Source organism: Calliopsis andreniformis, chromosome 10, assembly GCF_051401765.1.
Source record: "Calliopsis andreniformis isolate RMS-2024a chromosome 10, iyCalAndr_principal, whole genome shotgun sequence".
NCBI classification, from domain to species: domain Eukaryota; kingdom Metazoa; phylum Arthropoda; class Insecta; order Hymenoptera; family Andrenidae; genus Calliopsis; species Calliopsis andreniformis.
The window spans coordinates 17,002,595-17,026,589 of NC_135071.1; the positions used below are offsets into that span (position 1 = coordinate 17,002,595).

General features: G+C 42.5%; 5 protein-coding genes across 15 annotated transcripts in view; 1 reads left to right on the forward strand and 4 right to left on the reverse strand.

The window, feature by feature from the left end:
- Nucleotides 1-4,500, reverse strand: part of Nfi (Nuclear factor I) — a 75,283-nt gene extending 70,783 nt beyond the window's left edge. For all 8 annotated transcript variants that reach the window (XR_013002865.1, XM_076387777.1, XM_076387776.1 and 5 more), the window contains exon 1: nucleotides 4,301-4,500. Coding sequence is in view for 7 of the 8 variants with exons in the window: in XM_076387777.1 (XP_076243892.1) it covers nucleotides 4,301-4,381 (81 nt within the window). In the remaining variant the exon portion in view is untranslated. The remainder of the gene's footprint in view (nucleotides 1-4,300) is intronic.
- Nucleotides 4,501-7,202: 2,702 nt separating this feature from the next.
- On the reverse strand, nucleotides 7,203-9,041 carry LOC143185121 (uncharacterized). The gene is made up of 3 exons (XM_076387855.1): nucleotides 8,967-9,041; nucleotides 7,348-7,527; nucleotides 7,203-7,304 (listed from the first exon to the last, which is right to left on the reverse strand). Exons 1-3 carry the CDS (start codon nucleotides 9,039-9,041, stop codon nucleotides 7,203-7,205), a joined length of 357 nt encoding a protein of 118 aa, XP_076243970.1.
- On the reverse strand, nucleotides 7,866-12,565 carry Arpc4 (Actin-related protein 2/3 complex, subunit 4). 3 transcript variants are annotated; one of them, XM_076386348.1, is made up of 5 exons: nucleotides 12,452-12,565; nucleotides 10,111-10,192; nucleotides 9,536-9,862; nucleotides 9,290-9,460; nucleotides 7,866-9,220 (listed from the first exon to the last, which is right to left on the reverse strand). In XM_076386348.1, exons 2-5 carry the CDS (start codon nucleotides 10,111-10,113, stop codon nucleotides 9,215-9,217), a joined length of 507 nt encoding a protein of 168 aa, XP_076242463.1. In that variant the 5' UTR covers nucleotides 10,114-10,192; nucleotides 12,452-12,565; the 3' UTR covers nucleotides 7,866-9,214. The 3 variants fall into 3 exon arrangements, with proteins under 3 accessions (XP_076242463.1, XP_076242464.1, XP_076242462.1); XM_076386349.1 differs by lacking the exon at nucleotides 12,452-12,565 and adding an exon at nucleotides 10,802-10,854; XM_076386347.1 differs by lacking the exon at nucleotides 12,452-12,565 and having other exon boundaries at nucleotides 10,111-10,252.
- On the forward strand, nucleotides 11,036-13,369 carry LOC143184280 (uncharacterized). Of its 2 annotated transcripts, XM_076386346.1 has the most exons (7): nucleotides 11,036-11,191; nucleotides 11,268-11,313; nucleotides 11,391-11,562; nucleotides 11,640-11,726; nucleotides 11,804-11,831; nucleotides 11,894-12,352; nucleotides 12,449-13,369. In XM_076386346.1, exons 1-7 carry the CDS (start codon nucleotides 11,113-11,115, stop codon nucleotides 13,270-13,272), a joined length of 1,695 nt encoding a protein of 564 aa, XP_076242461.1. In that variant the 5' UTR covers nucleotides 11,036-11,112; the 3' UTR covers nucleotides 13,273-13,369. The 2 variants fall into 2 exon arrangements, with proteins under 2 accessions (XP_076242461.1, XP_076242460.1); XM_076386345.1 differs by having other exon boundaries at nucleotides 11,038-11,191; nucleotides 11,894-13,369.
- A 135-nt stretch (nucleotides 13,370-13,504) lies between these two features.
- LOC143184279 (uncharacterized) lies at nucleotides 13,505-21,579 on the reverse strand. Its single transcript, XM_076386344.1, has 8 exons — nucleotides 21,219-21,579; nucleotides 20,878-21,074; nucleotides 20,610-20,801; nucleotides 20,281-20,535; nucleotides 20,155-20,202; nucleotides 13,960-20,054; nucleotides 13,751-13,870; nucleotides 13,505-13,690 (listed from the first exon to the last, which is right to left on the reverse strand). Exons 1-8 carry the CDS (start codon nucleotides 21,236-21,238, stop codon nucleotides 13,604-13,606), a joined length of 7,014 nt encoding a protein of 2,337 aa, XP_076242459.1. The 5' UTR covers nucleotides 21,239-21,579; the 3' UTR covers nucleotides 13,505-13,603.
- Between the last annotated feature and the right edge of the window lie 2,416 nt (nucleotides 21,580-23,995).

Genomic DNA, 23,995 nt, shown 5'->3' on the forward strand with positions numbered 1-23,995 from the left:
TGAGCGCGATCGATAGCCAAACTCCTCTCAGTCTGCCATAAGATAGACACTGACATAGACTTCTCGGCGTAGATAGAGAACGCGTTATGCATGGACCCCCTGCTGTGCAGATACTCGCAATTTTTGATAGGACCACCACCCACGACACCGACCCCCTCGACGCGCCAGCCGATACTTTATACGCGGGAGATAAGACAGATTGGCTGGGGCGGTTTCGTAAACGAAATGGGGTGAGCATTGCTACTGTCTCGAGATGCGAGGAGTTGAGATTTGCTTCTGAGGGTGGGAGTCTCCTCTCCAATTGGACGTGATGGGTGTTTAGGGTTAGTCGTGACCTCGGTCAAGGTGATCGTTGTGAGGGAGAAAGGGAGAGGGTTATTGAAGTCTCTGAGAGTTTTATACGAGTTTTATAAAATACACTTATCTCATGTTAGTGTACCAAAAACGAAAGAGAAATAAAGTGTACGATATTCTAAATGAGTTTTTATGTCAAATTTCTCCCCAAAACTAGTTACCAATAAAAATTCTACTGTAAGTCAAAATGACCCTGCATTCGTCTCCCGCGACCATCGAAACCATTCGCCTTCCTAAGGTTAAGGGCCAATGCACACGAACGATATTTTCACGCACGCCTTCGTTGCAATCATATATTTTTCTCTGTTTTCCCAATTACAAACAATGAAGACAGATATATAATCGCAACGAGAACGCGTTAGAATTTCCCTAGTGTGCATCAGGCCTAATAGATTAAACCTCCAGAAATTAGGAACCTAAGAGCTCACAGGACCTCCCTTCCCAGTTTGTCAAAAAAAAACTTCTTCTAATGTGCATGTGAGTTCACCGTAACTCACGAGGTGCTAATATTAAAAGCGATTAGAGCGAAAAGAACAGGGGAGTCCCTCACGTGACGAGCAATTTTCCCGCTGGAGGTGATCGAGGATCGGCCAGGCACAGGGGAATCACGGTGGTAATGCACGCGTCCGACATATCGGAGCACACCACCCAGAGTAAATACCGTGTTCGCCGCGCTAATGACTGTTCTAAGTTTGCTGGAGGCGAGGACGCCGGTTCCCCGAGGACAACGAACCCTCCACGGCTATATCCACGCGACATTTCGCCGTCTAAGTGGGCTACGAAATTCCGATTGCCGCGGCAAAGAGTTCACGGAGCTTTTGCCCACGTTGCTCCGCAAACTGTCCTCAATTTGTAACTGGGGAAAAAGCTGAAGCGATGGACTTACTCTATGATCCCTCTCAGCCTAGAATCTTAACCCCTTGCCCTAGGTATAGTCTACGACTGATTACTCTTACTTGTGACACAAATTATATTCCAAATATTAAAACAGAAATCGCTGCATCCTTGAGCTTAAAAAAACTGGAAAAACTGTAAAATTCTTTAGCACTCAGTGATTACCTAAGTCACCTAAAGAAGTCAATTTGAGTACCCAGACAAGTGACTACGCCAAGCCTGAACTCTCGATAAACCTGAATCTAGCTAGTCTACCTTAAAACCGAAATAAATCCCCTAAATAGCGAACCCATCATCGTCAGCATCGAATCAAGTCGAGTCTGCCTAATCCTCGTCCAAGACTAGCAGAGTTGATCAGACACCTACGTGAAAGCAAACAACGCGGACTGAGCAAACAAACCCAGCGCCACATCGGCCCCAGTCATCGAAGGGCAAGAACAGAAGGCTCGGAGGTCGAAGGGCGCGATGGGGCAATCTAAATATAAGAAACGGGATTGTGCCACGTGACTTCGGGTTACGTAAGATTCGTCATTGTCGGTATAAATAGTGCCACGGATTCCTTACATAATTACGGTCGAGCGGGGTTGAGCGGGGTGGGGACGGTTCCGCGCGTAAATGAAAGCTGCATTGCTGAAAATCAGCTGACGGGGATCGAGAATGGAACTCGAACGATCGGGACACGGCAAGCACGTGGAACAATCCCGGACAGGTTCGCGTGCGGCCCGCCAATATACGCCAGGACGTGTTTATATGTGCATCGGTATTTACACGCGCCGAGCCAACGCTGCTCGGGCGCCGCGTCCAAGTGCAGCGTTACTGATCGCGTTGCATTCGCCACCCCTCGAATATCGCGCCCCACGTCGCCGGCCGACACCCTCTGACACCGCGTTATGTGCACGCCCCTCCTTCGCTAATCCTCTTTCGACGAGACTCTTCCCCCTTTTTTTACGCCCTCGTCTTTTTCTGTCTCGCGAGAACCGAAGGCGCTGCGGGCTTAATAAATTAAATACTCTGTGCCTCCCACTACTAATTCCTTTTTCCTTTTCTTTTGTTGGTATTGCTGTGGTTGACTGTGCCATTGAATGGCTGAGGGTCCTTGAGTGAGGGGATATTGGTGTTAAAGGAATGTGGATTTTTGGAAAATTTCTATTTTTATGAGTGAGAGCGATTGGGGTACTGAAGTCTGATGTTGGAGATTTATTTCAGTTTTGTGACTCTAGAGATATGATTATTTGGGTTAGGTAAATGTCCCAATACCTGGGCAATTAAGATGTCAAATGTCGAGGGATGTGTGAGAAGTATGAATTGTATATAACTCTTCATCTCTAATGTAATAGTAGTTTATAATGCACATCTTTCTAACTGAGATTTAATACCCAATATTTGAAACTATAAAAAAAGTGGAAATAATCTCCTTACCATCCCTAAAATTTTATTCAACAATTATTCCTTTTCATTTCCTACTTATTTCTTCAAACTACGAGCCAAGACAGAATAGCTTCGCCATCCACTAACACTTCAAGCGTGGATAAAAGTCCCCATTGACCAGCGACGCTAACAGACCACCCCCGAAGCTAAACAATTAGCTCCCAGCTTTAGGATGATTACGTAATTTTCTGATTGGCCACGTCTAGCAGATAATCACCCACATTTCTGGTATTCTACGATCGAGAACTGTAAGGAAGTCCAACCACTGAGCTTAGTGAAGAATTTTCGCGACGGAGAGCGATGAATCGTCGAGAAACGCGATTCCTTGTTGAAAGAAAGAACACGTTGCGAGGTGAATCACAGAATCGACGAGTTTCCATGAACACGAGCGAAAACAACGCTGTTTACCGGATGCGTCGCGATCACTGCTGCCTGGAAAGCTTCGCGGTGCACGCGAGTCGCACGTGCTCGAGACATCTTCCAATCCTGGAGCTTGTGATCCACTCCTTTCGAGTGAATCCACGATTGACAATCCAGTTGGAAATAATATCACAGAAAAGAAATGGTGATGAAGTAACTGAGACATTTTTTTGAAGACTGCTAACGATATTTCAACCCTCTGATATACAGAATTTGCTATTTTTGGTTGGAGATTTAAAAAAATTCATTTGGGAAGTTGGGTGAACAGAAAGAGGAAAAAATAAGGTAATTAAGAATTTGTTGAATATACCTATCTAATAGCTATCTATTAATTTGATGTCAAAATTTTGTAATTATGGCCTAGAATGCATCTATTTAAATTGGGGGTTGAACAAAATTTTTCTTGGAAAAATAGACTTTGGCTAGAAAGAGATGAAAAGAGAAATGGAGATTCAGAACTTTTTAAAAATAGCAAGTGAAGTTTCAACCCCCTCAGATTATGATATTAATAATTGAAGAACCTTCATTTGAAAATTAGCTAAACGTAGAGTAGATGCTTACACGTGGGGCACTAAGTTTGACTAATTCTCTTAAAAAAGAAATGAAAGGGAGACTCAACCACAAGAGACAGATTAGAAGTATTCCTCCCTAGAAGATATCCACGTGCCTTTAATTAGCAATAGCATGTATAAATGTCTAATTCTTGTAACTAGAATATCTAAGAATCTTCTAGAATCTAGAAAGGCTGTGTAACACCTCTTCAACAGAATCTTTCCTACCAACTCCAGAACTTGCAAGAAGTGAAAACAAGCACACAGGAAACCGAAACAGTATCTAAAAGAAAAATCCAGCAACTCTCAAAGAAACTTCCTCCAAAAGACCCCTACTCCCACTCACAATCCTCTCAAAGTCTCCCCGCAACCACGCGACAATTTCCCAGCACACAAAACCCAAACCCACCGCCTCCACCTCAACAAAAGTCACCTGTATCTCTCACAAGTAATTCCACCCTCAGTCATAAAACCATATCGCGCGGATCTCCTCAACATCATCCAGCAAAACACACTCAGGGAACAACACCAGCACTCGTATCAGTTAGCAGTTCAGTAGGAAGCGTGAAGCGTTAAGCACACCTTGGCATAGAACGAAACAAGCAAAAAGTAATCGCAAAGAAGCTTCTGTCATCTAAATGATCGAACAGCACCTGTCCTACGGAAGGGGCCTGCAGGTAAGTCGAGACATCCGGTTCCACCATGCAGCTCCTCAGAGTGTCCGGGATGAACATGAGTAGCTGGGACGTCGGCCGTGGTACAGGCTGAAGCCGGCTTGCACCGCGCTGACAGTCCTCCAGCGAGCGTATGCCCGCCGACAGCGTCGTCCTGACGTCCTGGTACGATCGTGGTCACCACGGCAGAGGGTTCTGCCACGTCTCCCTCCAGCTGATGCCCCGTCAGCCTCCAGACACGCTGACTACAAGCTGCACCAGCGGCTGGACCAGCTGGACGCTTTCGAAGCAACCTTCGGCTGGACTCGCGACCCGGTCCAGGCTTCCACGCGCTCGCCCCTTCGCTTCCACACCGACCTGGTCGACGAACAGCGGACAGACTCGTTGGAGGCCGGTCGGCTAGGTGTCCAGCGAGCGCCACGAGGTGTTTTCCTCCCCTGATCGCGCGCGGCCACGCACCCGTCCTCGACGCGCTCGCTCGTTTCCGCGTGGCAACTTTCGATGGAGCTGCTGGTGCTGGTCTGGCTGGTGAACCGTCGGCTGTCGGGTGGTGGCGGAACACCGCACCCAGGCACACGCATCCTATCTAACAACCACGAGCCACAACTCCTAACTCTCGACTTTAGGCCCTCTCTGATGCTCTCTCGTGCCACGCAACCACGGCTCTCGCTCGCTCCCTTGCACGCTCTCCCTCTAGCCACCGAGCCCTCCCTCTACCGACTCCCTACCCCTGCGTTCGACCTCCCTCCTCGCTCCCTCTGCTTGCAGTCTCTCCCTCTCCTCTCCCTTCCTCCGCGACTGGGTAACCCTTGCCACCACGAGTACCGACTGTCCCTCTTCCTCTGTCTTTCCTCTGCGTGCGTGTGCCTCTTCAGATTCTGTTTTCCCTCCTGTCCTGTCCCCCGTCACTCGACCGCCCCTTTCGCGACGGGAACGTCTTCGGGACGTGGACCGACGTGCACGACGTGAGCGCGAGAACACGCACCGGCTCCGCTCCTTCTCCGGTTCCCTGTAGCTTCCCGTTCCCGTTCGGGAGACGCCAGGCCCCAGACTACGCCGACGCCGAGCGTCCGCCGCCGCGTCGGCGTAAAAAGCACGCGGCGTCGCGCAAGCTCGCGGCACCGCGCCGCGAGGACGCCTCAGAGAGGCACGATGTTTGGGAGGGGAACGCAGAGAGAAGAGAGAGAGAGAGAGGGAAAGAGAGGGGTGAACGAGGGCTGGGAAGATCGAGGGAGATAGAGGGAAAGGAGAAAACGAGGGAGTGTGGTGGAGGGGCGAAAGCTCGTCGTGAGAAGGGATGAAGAGTGAGAGAAACCTTCTGTGGGATGGAAGAGGATGCAGGGGAAAAGAAATGGAGGAGAGGAGGGATAAATAAAAGGGGAGGGCTGGGAGATAAATAAAAAGAGAAGCTGGTGGAGGGGCGAGGCTAGGGGTAGTGGGGGGAGATTGAGGACTTGAGGGGAAAATTGGGGAAAGATGGGACCGATGCGGTGGAGAACGTTATGGGAATGCGAGTTTTCAACCCCTGCGGTGAGGCAATTTGTCTGGTTATATTGGAAGACACGGAGGTAGAAGAAAAGAGCTTAAAGCTGGTTTTTTGTATGTTATACGAGTACAGTGTTTCCTCGATATAGGCTCACTGACTAAGTCTATTTTAGCTATTTTATTTTTTACTGGATGGTGGTACACCATCTACTCTGAAGTTAGAACGGAATAAAAAATATAACGTCACCCTTATTAGTGTGACAGTGTAAAGATAATTAATCGACTTGACTATGGATCATATTTTCAAAAAAAATATGTTATCCGTATTTAAAACTGAAATCACCCTTTCAATATAATACTATCAATCACCATAACAGTGCCACCATAAAACTAAAAATAAACTTTCTGTTCTCCACCACAGTATCAATGAACTTTTGACAATGTTTCAAGAAGATCATGGCATTCAGAATAAAGAAAAACTTCCCTAATTACAAACACAAAGAAAGATAATCAATACAACAGAAAAGAAGCTAAAGAAGAAATCAAAGAAATTCTCCACAAATACAGATGAGACTAACTCGAGAAACAATAACAGCCATTGAAACCCGAAGGACGCGAGGAGATATAAAAAGCGCTCAAGATCACAAAGAAGCCCGCCAAGAGAACAAACCACTCGTGACAAAGACCAATGATCCCTTGACCAAAGTCTCGATACGCGAGACTCTGATATGCAGATAAGGGTGAAACAGAAGCATACAGAGGGGGTGGAACGGAAGCTAGAGCAGGAGCTAGGAAAACTGGCTCGGGGATCGTAAGCTTCTATTTATCCTGCTCGTTTTCGTCTACCTGCCTCTTCCTCGGCCCTCTTCTTCGCGGGCTATCTACAGCCACCGCCGCCAGTCTCTCTCTGGCCGTGTATTTTTGGTCGCTCGTTAGGAATTAGCTCTATGGACCTCCGAAGGTCTCCGCTAGCAGCCGAGTTCCTCCCTTTCCTCTAAACGACGCTCTCGGCGGATCAGCCGCGCTAAAACTCCCCCGTTACGACCGACCTCGAGGACAGCGTCGCCAGGGAGAGGGTCGAAACGACGTCCCCACGGAAGTTTGTCAACAATCTTCCCGCGAGCTTCTCCCTCGCGAAAATAGCGCGCGCTGGAACGCGGTAATCTCGGAATCGCGACCGCCGCGAACGAGATTACGCGCCCCCTTCAAACTACCCCCAGCGACGAGATCTGGGGGGGAAGTTTCTAACTGGCCGCGAGACGACAGGCTTAAAAGTTTCCACGAGGATTCCTGTTCGTTCAGTCTCTGCTCCCTGTGGCGTTTGACCTTTATCAGGCGACTTTTTCACGCGAGTCTTGTGAAAGAGGTCCAATAATTTCTAGGATCTGATTCTGCTTCATAGGTCCATGTTGTTTGATGGGGATGAAGACACTGTTAGTGGGAGGTACACCAAGACGCGTGTAGACTGGTCGAAACGCGCGACAGCGATGCCCCGTGGCTGGAAAACTCGCGGACTGTCACTGGTGAATGGCTTTGCAGGCCTGCAGGTCACTGTTCTTCGCTGGAGTACCCTTCTCCTGTGGACAGAGCTGTTGTGGACGTGATGGATTCCTGCGATTCGGGGAGAGCTGGGTGCTTTGCGTGTTGCGGGCGATCAGGGGCCCTGGAGAGAGGAGACGTTGGTAGAATTTGGGAATTGGAAGACGTGTGGTACCTGGAGACTGCGATAGAAATGGATTTTAGTGAAAATTGTTGCAAAATGGTAAAAAAGTTTGGATGGTCTGATGATTTTTTGGGGAACCTTGTGAGTGAATCAGAATTGGAGTAATTCTAGATTAACAATGAGATGACCTGAAGAAACCTATTTCTAAGGAGAAAGCAGTACAGGAGTTGATGTTGGAAACTTGGAAGGACTAAACAGGGAACACCTTAGAGAGGTGAAATTTGGGAAGCATTGAAGTCAGAGAACAGCTTCCAACTAGGAATAACAATTAACACTATTTTCAATCAAACACAACATAGCTCTTTACACCTTCAGGATTCTCAAAGCACAGTAGCGTCATGATGATTCTTCTCATTTATTTACATTTGTATTAGTATTAAATCATATGGTTACAATGATCCGTAAGATAAATAGAATTTTATAAATGCAAAAGAAATTGCACGCTTTACGCACACACCACCGTCTCTCACTGTTCACGTTTGCTTCGAGCACGTCATTCAAGATTTTAGCGAGAATGGAAAGTAAAGCGCCAAATTGATCGCGTATTCAAAGGAAAATACGTGAACGCGATCCGCTTAATGGAATTAGAAATCAAAGAAATCGCGATGTCGAAGTCCCCCACTGTGTTTCTATCTGAATTTCGATGAAAATAGTTGAAACATTCAAAGTACACGCGTGTCATACTCCGCTAAGAATATGCGATGCCGCAGTAAAGATACAATTTTCCTCCTATCTACGATAAAGAGTACTTCAGAACTCCTTAGCGCTATCCGTAATGATTAAAACATTTGTAATTACAGTCCCTCGATCGCTTCTCTATGCTAAGTAGTATTTTGGCAGTTGTTCAACACATTACGATATACCAGTGTCGGTGGACGTCAGTTGTGGTTTATAATTACTAGTGTTAACAATGCACAATATAACCGATGACTTCGCGATTAGGAATGTCCCCCAAAAATTCCCGGTACTCGAAAAAATAAATCTTTCGACTATAGCATTTGTGCTAGACTTGCAAGAGTACATAACATTAAATTATAAGTGTCGTTCAACGAACCACTAAAGTACCTTCGTTTGCATAGTTTTTACTGTTACCGTGTGATCGTAAAAAAGGTACGCTATGGGCAGATTATGCAAAATTCGTAAGAGAATCACAAGATCGAAAAAGTCTAGACTCAAAAAGGTCTATACCGATACCTCTACCAAAAAGCTACCTTCGACGTGTGTAAAGTTTATAAAGTGGTTTTCAGTTTCGTCATTTACGATATTTATATCCCAGACTTCGGAACATTAAAATTAGTTTTAGAACGACGCTTTTTGAATAGATGCCAGTTCGTGTTTCTTTCCTTCTTTAGAAGAAAAAAAACGTTTCCTGATCCCAGCATCTATTGCCTTTCTACTTGTTACTGACTCGTTAAATTAATACCGTATTGTACTTACATGTACATCAGACTTGTTATTTGTTATACAACTGGAGGTAACATTGAGTACGTGGTGAAACTGAATGGACTTCATGATTGGAGAACAGGAATCGGTGTTTGATTAGAGGGTCGATTTCGGATAGGATAGGAAATTGTCCGTAAAATATTTCTAACTGCGATAACCAGCTTAATTTACGGGCACTGTTATTTTTAGCGACCTGGCGTTTGCAATTATTGCTATGTTTGTAACACACCTTGTCCCAGGAATTAAAACTGAAACCAAAATTGCTATTCACGCAACTGCATATAACACTATAAAATTAATCTATCTTATATACTGACCCTTTTCAAGAACTCTTCAGCACAAATGCGAGCCCTTGCATTCATAGATAATTTCATCTCGCTGATCTCTCTGTCGATCTCTTCCATAAAATGAATGACAAAGTCTACAATTTTGTGTTTGTACATTTGTTCTACATGGATGTTCGTGATTAAGAAACTAATATCGTAACCCTGTAAAAATAAACTGATATCATTGATTCTGTTCGTTTTCTCTAATAATATTCCACAAATATAAAGAATACATACCTCTACTGGTTTCCTCCTCAAAATTATGAAATGTTCTGCCCTCATTGTCATAAATCTTGTGAAATTGTGACACAGAATCTTTTCAAGATCGTCTGCCTGTTTCACAGCAATGCTTATTCTCATACTATTTATGCTAGACTCAATCAGCACCTTTTCCTTATCATTCCTACTGATCAATATCGGCGTAAGAAGAAGCTCTTTACTGGCTCTCACTTCCACTTCAGGCTTGTTATGTTTCTCAACGATTTGAGATGAGAAATTTTCCAGACACATTGCAGCAGTAAGTGTCCGCCTTACTGCTGTCAGATAAGGCTTCAGCGTCCCAGACTGCAAGAAAAGGGAATTTAAAATCACAAATTACACTGTCAGAGCAGTAACTCTGATAACCATAAAATTCACTCTGACATTTCGTCAAATAATATACAACAGACAATTGGCATAAAAAGAAACCGTTAAAAAATGAGTAGAAATCCGTGACGTGGATATCATGTCTAACCCATAAGAGAATTTACATTATCTCCTCAAGGAAAACGAGTGAACATAACCTAAATTCTAATTGGAGTAGAAACGCTTACCATTTTATAAAGAAGGAGACTACAAAGATCTCGCGAGCCGCTCGAAATCTAACAATATCGTGCTCCTCCACGTTCGCTCTCTCTACAAAAAATTCACGAAAACACGTGAGAAATGACACATTACGTTCTGTGCATATCAAAGGGGGGTTGGGCCCGGCCGATTTAATTTCAACGGCGTGGGGCGTGTTCCCAAGTTCGCTGATAACGACGACTATTTTCTCTCTCCTTTTAATCCACCAACTTCGACAGAAATGGAAACAACTGTCAACGAATCTAAACGAATTCAGAACACATCCGCTAAAGGAATTGTCGCGTTTCTTTACACACACGCCTGCATTCCTGCAACGTGTGTAATGATACGCAATACTACACTACAGTATAGAGTAGGCCAAGTGACTCTTTCTATTGCTTATACAGATTTTATTTTTAAAACCCTTTTTATCTCAATTAATGCTGAATAAAACTTAAAATATACATAAATAAACGTTATCTATATGAATTATGCACTGTGCCAAAAATTTGTATAATTTTTTCAAGTTCTGGAGTAGAAAACCTACTTGAGCTACTCATTGCGATAAAAATTTATAAACTGCAATGTAGAACAAGGCTTTTTCTAAGCAAATAAAAATATAAAGTACTTAATCTACGTTTTTCACTTTTGTAATTTTATGTATCTGCGTTAAAAACTTACAGAATAATTCCTGGAGTATAAATTCAGCCGAGTGTGCACCTCCGAACTTGGACATTTTCGAAATTTGTTGTTTTGAAATAAAGGCACTTGCACAGAAAATGTGACTCACATTCCTTCGAGTCCACTTGAGCCCACTTCTTCGAGAGGAATGATTTACGTTCGGTTGTGGCGCGCATTTTGTGCATCACCACGCTCTCTAGCGGAAATGATAGGAAACAACTGTTTAATGTTTTTCCCTGTATCGTACAATACGAAATGCCCAGTGTTGTGAATTTTGCAACGAGAACGAATGTATTCGACCCGTGTTTACGATGGTTATTTGTAAATATTATCGACAAGGCAATTGCCGTTATGGACAATACTGTCAATTCGAACACATAAATAACTTTAGTAAGTACAAAATTATGGTATAAAAAAAGTTTCTTACTAATAACGTTTTTCTTTCACGCTAAACTTGTTCTTTTAGGAGGCAACACTAAGGTTGAAACTTACAATGAAGATGAGGACACAGCGTAAGTACTGTATTATTGCAATAAAAATTTAGCATATTTGAAGATATAGTTGATTTACTTTTTGTATATTAAAAAAGGGTTACTGTGGCAAAGGAGGTACTTAGTGCTGAGAGGGGAGGGCAGTGGTTACTGTCGTGCTTTGCACCCCTCAAACAAAGGCCATGCATACCTGGCATGGAAGATTTGTCCCCAGAGGAAGTACGATGGGAGATGTACCAAGCTCAGAAGAATGGAATGGTCGAGCAAGCGGTTTGTATACAAAATTATAGATGTATTGTAATGGTAGAAACATTTACAAGCTATTCTACTTCTATTGTGTTTTTTAGAAGTTACGTTTTCAACAACTTTGTCAAGATATGAAGGCAAAAAGAGATGCTCTGAAGAATCCAACTCGTGAGACTATAGCAATGCTTGTAAGTAATATACATTGAAGCATCCTTGTTATATGAAAAGTCTTAAAAATCTCTAATAAAATATATTTCTTTTCCAGAAAGAACTTCAAGGAAAAGGTCAAAAAGGTAAAGTATAACTGGTAATCTAATTAAACAATCATCTAATTTCTTATTTTCTCTCCAATTAGGGCTCCCTGGCAATACCACAACTTCCAATGTATTTGGGAATAAAACATATACAATGCCAGTTCATCAAATGAATAATCAATCAATATTTGGAAGGCCAACTACCAGCTCCAATCCTGTATTTGGTGGGACCTCAACTTTCGGCAGTAATTTAGGGAACTTTGGCAGTCCAACCAGTACCAGTTCTATATTTGGATCTACCTCAAACACTTCTACGTTCGGAACAAGCGGTTCCATCTTCGGTGGAGGCGCCGCACAGTCTGTTTTTGGGCAACCGAGCGTTTTTGGAACGCCCAACCAAGTGAGCAATGTTTTCGCCAGGCCCCAGACATCCCAATCGACTACATCAGTATTTAATAACACCGGAGCAACCTCTAGCCCTTCACTATTTAGCGGTTCCACTTCCCAGTCTAGTCCATCCATCTTTGGCGCAGCTAAAACCTCTACTGCTAATCTGTTCGGTGGGTCTTCCACTTTACAAACTACGAACCCTATGTTTGGAACCACCGCACCCTCCGGGACATTTAGTTCTGGAATATTTTCTCAATCAAAAACAGTACCTGCTTTTGGAGGAGCGCCCATCTTCGGCGGTGGAGCGAATTTCGGAGCCACACCTGGGTCGATATTCGGCGAACAACCAACATTCGGTGGATCCAGCAATCTCTTTGGCGGACCCAACACGACAGCGCCTACTTTCAGCTCTGCTGCTCAGTCCACGAACGCATTTGGGGCCACTACAGTTGCTCCGAACGTGAATATATTTGGAAGTACTCAAGGTGCCACGCCTGCCATATCCACGTCTAATGCGTCTCCATTTGGTACAGTTACACCTACGACTAGCAGTCCCTTTGCCACTGCAGCCTCACAGTTTGGAGCTACCAGTTCAGCCGCGAGTCCCTTCTCGGCACCTGCGTTTGGAATCACAACAGGGGCTGGTGGTGAGGCTTTTGGTACTAACGTTACGTTGTCTGGTACACCATTTGGTGCAGCGAGTACTGCAATTAACTTTGGGACAGCTACCACTACAGCAAGTCCCCTGTTCACAACTTCCACATTCGGCGAAACGAAAAGCTCACCATTTACCAGTACGATCACTACTGCTACTACTACAACCACGAATCCATTCGCGCCTAGAACGCAACAGACTACCTCGCCTTTTGGCAATTTCATGGGGAAATCGGCGGCTAATACTGTTACAGTGTCCTCGAGTGAATTGTTTGGAAAGTCTCCACTCAGTTCCATAATGACGACAGCTGTTATCGATGATAGTATTTATTCAATACAGGGTCAATTAACTGGTGATGAGGAAAGTATGTATTTAGCGGAAAAGTTTACCTTTGGGAAGATTCCGTTGAAACCGCCTACCAAAGAGTTGAGGTAATTTATTGTTGGGGATGTTTAATGAAAGATATATGATGCTGTGATATACTCGTTTCCTATGTATGTGCAAATTAAGACAAACTTCACTGTAGCAATGATGAATAATATATTTGTCTGTGTCTGTTTTATAGTACTTGATAAAATGTTCCCTATGTGAACAGATCCATGTCTCAAAATTATAACGATATGATATAATAAAACTTTGAATTTACATTATTTTAAATTCCAGTGAGTTCATTTCCAGAATCTCCTTTAATTTAATCAATTACATAGCTATTTACATATTTACAATTATCCATTGGTCGGCCTGTTTCCTCCACTTTTACTCACTCTTATACATTTTTGTAATGTATTACGCCAGGAGGAGGCGGTGGGGGAGGAGGAGGAACGCTATTGCCAAATTGACTTCCTTCTGATACCTAGAAACAAGATTAATTCAATTTTAATTCAATCTCAAGCTCAGTATTTGCGAAACAAACCTGTGGCAAATGGCAGAGTGGGTTCGTTGGATAATTAGTTCTCTGTACATAAGCTGTAGACTGATTTGGTGGCTGTGACAAGCCAGAAGGTATACCATTTGATGATTTGTACCCTGTGACCTAATTAAACAATTGCAATAATTACCCAATAATCTGCATTAAAAGCTACACGGATACACAGAATTAGAATAATCAAGGGATTCACGTACTTTGTCATTCATCTCGGGAAATATAGTGCTCAAGTTAAAGTTGGTCAAACTTGTGCCAGAGGGATGATGACTCATAGTCATCGGGTTGCTCGAGACTATTCCTCCTCGTGGCATGTTTGGATTCATCGGGAAACCAGCTGTTGCCACAGAGGGTACTCCTTGAGGTCCAGCCACTGACGGTGGAGGTGGTAAACTGTTCACAGCTTTTGTGTACACATTTGCCTGTGGATGATTTTGATAAAGGGGGCTAGCATGCGGTGGTGGAGGTGGTGGCAAGAATGTAGAGTGATGGTAATCTTCCAGAGGTGAATTGATGCCAGAAAGAGGGAACTCCAAATTCTGCATTGTTCCATCGAGTCCTTTCCTCTTCCCTTTCTTCGCGTTCGTAGAATAAGTCCTCTTATCACAATTCTGATGCTTTCCATAGTGCTGATGATTCTTTGTATTGCTATTTATATTGGAAGTTGATGTTGTCACTGTGGACGTGCTAGACGAAGTAGCAGTTGAGGAGGCTGCCACATTGGGTAGAAGGAACGCGTTTGCTTCCATGTAATCAGTGTTATCGTGCAATGGCATCATATAGTTAGTAGGTGTATTGGATATGCTGGTTATAAAATTAGATGTAGGATAAATATTTGTATTGGAAGAATATGTGTATGAGTTAAAGTTCTGATTGACCATTTGTCCGTAACCACTTCCATCATCTGCGTTTGAGAAATAATTGATGGGCATGACTGAGTCTGCAGTAGGTAAGCTAGCTTGAAATTTGTTCTGAGGATAGTTAGTAGTAAACTTTATAGAGGCATGTTTATCCTGATTCGTGTCATGTACACTGTTATTGGTTCCTATCAATGCTTCTGCAGTATAATTGCTTTTACAATTTCTGCTCCTCCAGTGAACATTATTCTGCTGATACTTTTGTTGCTGCTGCTGTTGCTGCTGTTGCTGTTGATAGCTTTGATCCGAGAAATTGTGACCAGACGATTTCTGTTCTTCATGTCTCTGGTGCAACTGATCACTGCCTGAAGTTTGCTTCCTAATATCCATCTGTCGTTTACTGTTCCCCCTGGGACTGGTATTACTTTTTCTCTGATGTTTCCTAGCTTGTTGCTGTTGCTGCTGCTGCTGCTGCTGTTGATGCTGGTGTGCATGATGATGGTGGTGCTGATGATGATGGTGTTGCTGATGATGTTGTTGGTGAGATTTCTCAGCCTTCTCATGTTCCACTAACTGACTAACAGAAAGGAATGAGGATCCAGCTCCTGGATGTTGAACAGTCTGATTATTCAGCACAGTATGGAAATCGCGTCCTGTAACATTCCCTTCTTTATCTTTCGTGGGATCCTTACTTTGGTCAGAAGGAACTCTCGAAGGTACTTGACCGAACAAGAAATTCTGTTTCTCAGGTATATTGGTACCTAGATCTAGATCACCCACCAAAGTTGGAAGACTAGAGGGAACAATATGCTGATCTATACCCTTAACTGTTTGAGCTTGCTCGATATGAACACTGGTCTTCGTGGGAGACCAAGGAAACGGTTGCTCCTCGGAATAGAATACTTCTGAAGTTCTCTTTGGGTCGCTTTGCAAAACTGGTAAATTAGGAAAACTGTGGGCTGCGACATCGTAATTATTATAAAACTGATTCGGTGTTCCTTGATTGTACGACGGAGTCTGAGTGAATAAATTGTTCTGACAGAACTCAAGCTCCTTGCCAATAGGCGGCAGTATGATGTCAGTAATGTTCGTGTTATGCTTGATTTCTGGTGTCATCATCCAATTCACGGGCGCCCTGATAGCATGCTGTTGTTGATTTCCTTTTGACTTTGTTGTGGTTTGTTGCTGCCCATGTTTTCCATCGTTGTACGCGACAGTATCATGCTGAAGAGGAGGAATCTGTCCTTGAATCAAAGGCTGGTATTTATTTTGATTCTGCTGCTGTGATTTATCTGGATACTTGAAATTCGAGCTAGCATAAGTCTCCACAGAGTACTTCATTTGGCTACTAACTTCAGGTAAATCAAAGTTCACCTGTGAATCATAAGTGGACATTGGATAGACAGCCTTATCCTGCTTCGTAGGTATAGGTTGATGATTCTTCGGTCCATGTTGCTGCTGTGACTGCTGGTTCATTCCAGAATACTCGTTTTGAATATACTCAGACTCCATTCCATACTTGGACTTATTATTCTTATTTTCCGCGCTAAATTTATTATAGTCATTACTACCCGAAGAAGCTTGACTCTGACTCTGCATACGACTCTGCTTGCCAGATGGTGGAACATTTGTTTGAATATTCCTTACTTTGGTAGGATCTACGAAAGGTGGCTTCTGTGGTTCCATCCCAGACTTCATTCTCGATTTGTCAATATTTGTTACGGTCGAGTTTGTTGAATAGACATCATTTGTTAACACATTGGAGAAGTTCTGATTCTCTTTATGCAGAGGAACATAGCTATAACTCTCACAAATAGTTTTCGCGTCTGTATTATCTGCTTGACTCGGTCCCTGTTCATATTGCACCATATTATTACCCCCGCCAACGGGTGAAAAGGTGGTCCAAGATAGAATACTAAAATTGGAAGAAGTGTGAGCAACAGTGGTTGTTGATTTTGCATGATTGTCAGTGACAGTGCTCTGCTCGTAGTTGGACGTAGCAACGAAAGAAGTTGGTTCTTGAGAGTACCTTGAAACAGAGGTATTCTGAATCAAAGATTTACTGCTCATGTTATTTGAAGAACTCGTGTTAATCTTCTTCAGATCCTTATTCGTATAACTATAATTCTGAGTGTCTTCTCCCTTCCCTTGGAACATATTCGTGCTCTGGTTTAGAACATTCTGTTCAGCTTGAGTGCTCATGGATTCCTTCACTCCATACGAAAATGTTTGAGCAAAGGGATCAATATCCATTTTCTTCGTGGAAGTGTAATTATTGTCGCGTCTGTGATCCTGTTCCTGTGGCTTTGATCTCAGAACGTCGTTCAACTTTCCCTCCTGATCTACAATGTTACTAGTCGTCGAATCAGAATCCTTATTTATTTTCGTATAGCTACGTTGATAATGATTCTCAGATGAGTTCGGTATAGAGTCTTTCTGATAGCTCTGATTTCTGTTAGAAGTACTTGCATTACCAGTTCCCGTCGAATATGGCACAGAGTCTTTCCGAGGCAGATTTTTGTTCTGATCAACAGGGAAATCACTGTGGGAATTCTGAACAATATGATCCTTTTCGTGCACTGTGTAACTCTGATGATTGTTCTGCTGTGTAGTTAAAGCGTGGGTGTCTTTCGGCTGCGAGTCGTAAACAGTTTGCATACCTTGGGAAGAAAGAATTGGAAGAGATACATCCTTAGATTGTATGGAATAATCCTGTTGCATGTTCTGAGATGAAGTTGGAAGAGTTCTATCGACATGACTCGAATAACTAAGTCGATTGTTGGGTATAATATTAGAATCATTTAGAGAATCTTTACCATGAACCCCATAAGCAACACGAGAGCTGTGAGAGTCTTTATCCTTCATCTGAGACGTGTAATCTATTTGCATAGACTGTAAAGGTAATGACGAAGTGTTCGTCGTCGTTGTGGTGTTAGTTAAGTGAGAAGCCAAAGATGTCTGAGACACACTAGCTGCCACATTTTGATGTACTCCAGCTGAATTCGCTTCCTGAATTGTTCTACCATTGCAAACATTTGAACTCTGTTGCAGACCAGATAGGTTGTTATCAACAACTGTTGAATAGCTAGACAGAAAGTCTTGAGAGGTGGAATAACGAACGCTAGTGTCACAACTTGAAGTCTGAATTGGGCAACTAGTTTGGTTCGCCTTGTTTGAGGTAGAAACAGTTCCAATTTGAGAGGCAATAACATTTTCACTACTTGTATTAGTAATCGTGTTCTGCAAACTTGTTGTGAGCTGCCTCTGACAATTTTCCTCTGTTTCTGTATTAGTATTGATCGAAGTAGCGCAAGATACGTTTGCTATGGAGTATAAACTTGCATGGGAAAATGAATTTGAAGTAGACTTTTCCAAAGAAGGCGCCAATACACTTTGCACTATTTTGTAAGGTTCCCGCAAGGGTTCATTGTTCACTACTTTAGGTAAGGCTTTGGTAGACGAGCTGCATTCCACTGGGACAATAATGTCTGAGTTCACTGGTTCACTAACAGGCGGATTTTTCTTCTCTTCACACGTTACTTTCAGACGTTTCTCCGCAATTGCATGCGGTGGAGATGATGTTTTTATCTTGAAACTATTTGGTTCCATTGCTCCAATTTGCAGAAGCATGGGTGGAGTCTGACTGTGATACTTGAAATCTTCTTTCATTTCTTCGTCTAAGACCTCGGTTTTACCATTCAACGAAGATACCAATGGAAACGCCATCAGAAATGCCGCCGTCGGAGATATGGATTCAGGATTGTGGGAGCTGGAAGGTACTTGAAGAGAAGCGAATATATCGTTTGAGAGGTCCGAGTGTAGACTATCAGTCCTGTTGCTGATGGGAACGAAGGTATTATCTGTGTTGTATGACAGTGGTGCTTTTGAAACTTCGTCTTTCGACGTCTTCGATAACTTCGTTTCGTCCTCGACTACGCTGACTGGAAGCAATGACGATGACTGTGTTGTGGTGTCTGACGTTTGAGCCACCGTCGTTGACTCTGACTTTAATGTTGTCGTAGTGTTGGTATCAAGATTGAGAATAATCTTGTTATTCTCTGCGTTTGTTGTCCCGTCAACGACTTCTGGTTCTTTAGGTGCTACTTGCAACAGATTGTCCAACTCCGTGCTTAGATTGCATACTTCCTTTATCTTTTTTGATTCCACAGATTCTTGGACGACTACCTCAACTTCTGCCAAAGGTGATTTAGCAGTAGGAGAACCAATATTGCTATCAGATTTCTTTAATGCGCTGTCTACAGAAATATTCAACTCAGTTTCAGGAGAAACTGGTACAACACCGTTATCAGATTTCGATTGAGCCTCTGAAAGGGCGACGACTGATATTGTGTCTGAAATTGACGTATTCTGAGGTTTCTTAGTTTCACACTCCGCGTTGTCCGGTTTTATGCTATCACCTGATTTCGAAGAGTCAGAGATATCTTCGTGATTAACATTAGTAGCACCCAATGAAGTTGGGCAGTCTACATTTGATTCGGTAGAAGATTCTTTCTCATTTACTTGAGTAAGTTTCTGATTTTTATCTTGGGCTTCGTTCGTGTCCTCGCCTATCTTTTCTATAACGTGTCTTAAACTTTCAATCGACTTGCAAGTCACGGCAAAATCTGCTTTCGAGACAGGTAGCGAATTTATCTTAGCGGCAGTTTCAGTATTTTCATTTGTTTTTCGTTTCTTGTCGGCTGGCTCGACGATAGATTCATCTTCTGCGCTCGAAGGCCTCTTAAGCAAGCCTTTCTGCTGCGAGTTTGCATCTTCGGTATCCTTTACGCTCTTTTCTTTCTCATTTTCCTCCTCCACTCCTTCCACTTGTTGCTGAGTCTTGCCAGTCTTAACCTGACTTTTATTTACTTTCGGCTTTACTTCCGTGTCCTTTTTATTCACGCAATCTTTCGATTTTTCTAGCTTTTCTTTATGAACCGCTGGGATAGGAACTTTATAAGTCATTGTAGTTTTCGTAACTTCTTTACCTTTGGGCAAAATGCTCTTATGACCACCGATCTTCGACGCGTTGATTATATTTTTTACATTGGATGCCCAGTTTTGTGAATCCACAACCATGTTTGCGCGAATGCTCGGGACTGTGTTCAAAGTGACTTTTTGTACTGTATTAATTAAAGTTTGATTACAGATAGATACGACGGGATTTTGTACACGATTTGTCAAGGGCTGCATGACAATCATTTGATTTTGTTGTGTATTGCTAAGAATTATTGGATTTGCTGGTTGCTGTTGAGTATTTACAATTATATTAGATGTCATAGGTGTCACCAAAGGCATTAGTTTACCTCCAGACAATATCAGAGTGTTTGGTGTTAAATTAGTTACAGAATTATTTATACATGGTGTTAGAGACTTTCTCCCATCCTTCTTCTTTGCTTTCTTCTTTACTTTCTTCTGGGAATCTACTTTCTGCAATGCTAAAAATAATATTTATGCAGAATTGGTCCTATATGTAGCTACAGCCTTATTTAAAATTCATCAGTACCATTACTTATTATTTATACTATTAATACCTACCATTATTTGCTTTACCATTTAGTGAACTAGCGACTGCTGCATCAGAACCTAATTAATCAAATAGTTAGTGAGCTATTCAATCTTTTTACACGTACAAAAAGGTAATACTTTAAAAGCAACATTTACTTGCATCTATTTGGCGACATTCTGTGTCTTTTGATCCAGTCTCTGATGTATTTCCTACTGTCTCTGAATTCTCTTCCTTACTATTTGCACAGTTTGCTTGGTTCTCTTGATTCTCAATGGAACTATTCACATCTTTCAAATTATCACTATTCTCCACCAATTTTTTGGCAGATGACTGAGAAGAAGCTACAGATTTCCTCTTAGAAGGCACTTTAAGTTCAGCAGACTTTTCCTTCTTGTTTTCAGAACTTTTAACTGAAATAAAACATTCTGTAAGCACTCAAGAATTCTTTAAACACATTTATCTTTCTATTCTTCAACTCCCTTACTTTCTTCTATCTTGCCTAAGTATTTCTCTGCATCATCAACATTGATTTTATTCGACCACTTCAATGGAGATATCTTTTCAAGAGCTGGTTCTGCAGGTACAGAAATTCCAGCTTCTCTCAGTAACGTTGACAATAACTGCATGCGAGAGAACAGCTGAGTTACCAGTTTTTTAAGCCTAGCTAATTCTTCCTCTGCATAGAAACAAAAACAGAAATGGTGAAGAGGCAGAATGAAGCACAGCATCCGAGAGTTATTAGACGTCCTTACTGTGCGCTTCAGAAGCATGAGCGGAGAATAAATCATCCATACGACTATGGAGGTCTTTGATGTACTTTGAAGCATGGATCAGGATGTCGACTTTGTTGCGTTTGCGACCATCCTGATGTGGCGGCAGGAGATCCGCCAGAGTTTTGAAGTACGTGTTCATACGTTTTCTTCTGTCTCGCTCCCATGTTTTCGCTTTGCTGAGGAGACGTCGACGTTAACGGGCGTTGTGTTAGTACTCAACGGAACTTCACACGACAGCAAACATTCTGACTCGTCCTCTCGAAAAGGGGAAATCTTCCCCATAAACGAGGAGGTTAGATAGCTAGCTGATGGACACTTACGTGTTCTCCTTTCGAGGCATAATTTATCCCCTTGGCATCGTTTTGCGTGCAGAACGCGCTGCGAGAAGCGCAGATTGGTCACTTGTGGCTGACATTACACACGACCGACAATCGTTGTCGAAAATTTGACATTTCGCCCCTTCTGCTGGCTCGATCGCCGAACACACGAAATAAAAACTGATGGACCTCAAGGATCGCGACATTTGCTCAAACCTGCACGCCATCTACCGAGTTTCGTCCATGAACGTTTCGATTTGCTTAGTGATCATTGATAGTGTAGAAATCAGCTGAAACTTCCTTATCGATCTATGTTAATATAACCATTAGGAGGTAAAGTCTGTAAATTCCTACTTGGCTTTAAATTACAAAAGGAAATTTATCCCTCAAATAATATGAAATATGTATGAACAAATTTATCTCATAAGTAGAATCCAATAATGACAATTTATTTTTCAATTAGAATTTTATATTTAAAGTACAAGACCTAGACCAAAAGGGTAGACAAACTGAATTGGATTTACCTTGAAGTGTTCGATGGGGGTGGATCACCTTAGCAATCTTCTAGAGGGACTCTGTGGACCACATCCTTAGAAACCCCTTGGAGAGGTTTGAGTAGGGATAGTCCCTGAGGAAGGGTAAGGTAGGGTAATAAAGGTAAGGAAAAATTAAATATGTTACTTGAACTCATTTGATGATTATCTGAACCCTCAGAGTGTAAAAATTAGAAATATTAATGAAATTCATCGGTGAATGCGCTGTTTAAAATTGTTGCTGACCTAACAGCTAATAAAGATGGAAAAATTAACATTAAAGGTCGGGGAGGAAAGAGGTATATATAAAATAGGGGCAACAGAAGAGATAAATTGAAAATTTCAGTAAAAATTTCAAAAATTTGGAATATTCTAATTTTTGTGTATTTGAAATTCTGCCGTCAACACATAATTTTAATTCCTGTCACCCATAGTGCTGTAATCAGTCTAGACTGAATCGATAACTTTGTGTATGATTGGAAAATGGTAAGAGGGCTTGCAATCCCCTCGAACGTACGATAAAAATATACATTGATTAATGAATGGTATACAGTTTTCTACTCTATTAAAGTGATTTTCACTTCTGTTCGTGTCAACAAAAATTATATCAAACATCTTCGTCGGTAACTAACCAGTGTTCCATCGTTTTCAAGTTTCACTGAGTTCCCTGCAGATAGCGCCGACAGTACTCAGCGCGATGCACTTGCTGCATCGAAATTGCAAAGTGCATCTTGGAGCATCTCGCATTCCCGCGACACGAAATGCATTCGAATGCCAAGAGGATTGCCTTGAAGGCGTAACTAATACAAACTAAGAATCGCTGTCTCTAGAAACCTTCTCTATAAAAAATGAAAATCTAGGTGCTTCAATTTTGCATGTTTTTTAATATTAAATGAATTCTGCGATCTTTTGCACGCTTAAAATATCCATAAACGCCTAAAAATCCACAGTTTAATGATCAGAAACATTTCGAAAATTCGGCGAGCGACTTTCCCTGTGGCGAGGCCGCATCAAAAATACCCAGAGGCTGAGTTCTGGCGTCGCGACATATTTTTTCCACTTTCATCTGAACAATTTGGCGCGGGATTTCGGCGCCTTCGGGCACGACCGTTTATTTGGCAACGCCGCCGCGACTCGCATATTTCACTGTCAGCCTGTTTACAATAAAATTAACTCCTACTCGTAAGGAGTAAACGGGCTTCGCGTTTAGAAAAAGAGGAGGTAAAACTGTCGCGAAAGAGCGTCAAGTGCAATATGTGAGCGGGCATATTGCACTTGCATGGAATGCAGCGGGCTGCTACTGAAACAGCAAAACTCGAGTGACTATTCTCCAATGACTTACGAGACCGAGAATATGTATGTGACATTAATTGGGAAAGTAGTCCAAGTCAAAAACCTAATTACTTATTTTGTAATGTAAATGGAAGCAACATGAAACAAGAGAAAACTTAAATTTTTCTAAGTTCTTTACTCACAATTAGATCACTTTCATAATAAGCATATTTATGAGCTGACTAAATTCTATGAAATTTTCATTTACAAATACTGCATTAAATTAATTTTTATTCCCTAAAGACTCTCGAAACAAAAATCCTCACAAAATATTCTAACTTTTCAAGAACCTTGGACTCTAATTACAGACACAAAAATCGAAAGCACTTCGTGCAATTAATTCACTGGAATCGTTTATCTATTCCATACGAATTTAGCTAGTCAACATAATTAGGTCTCCATCAAGTTCAGTCAAGATTACGTTGCAAAAATCTGCAGCAACGCGAGTCGTGCAGATAAGGAACTCTGTACTTCCATTATCCCTCGGACTTAATAAAGACGCTCGTTTACAGGCGGAAAGTGGAACTCCACGAGCCTCCGCTCCACAGAAAGAACAAGAAATCGTTTCCAAGTCGATGGCGACGCGCAGCAGAGCACCCTAATTATTCAACTGTTAATCACCGAGGAAACATTTATTTATACATCGCGCCCGTGCGAAATTCTAGTTTTTAACAGCGCAGCGTAGCGCGTGCGGCACTAATTAATGATTTAAGCAACACTCGGCCGAGTTTCGCGTGTACGTTACTCTCACGCATCTACGTTTACGCTCATCGCCTCGGAGCCCTGGCCAAGGAATGCGTTGCGTATAATTACGATCACCCCGTGAGAATCATTTATGCAATTAGCAGCTCGCCTTTCAGGAAATGTCTTCGAAGGAAGCCGACCACTTTATCGTTGGGCTTGCCTTACGAGCTG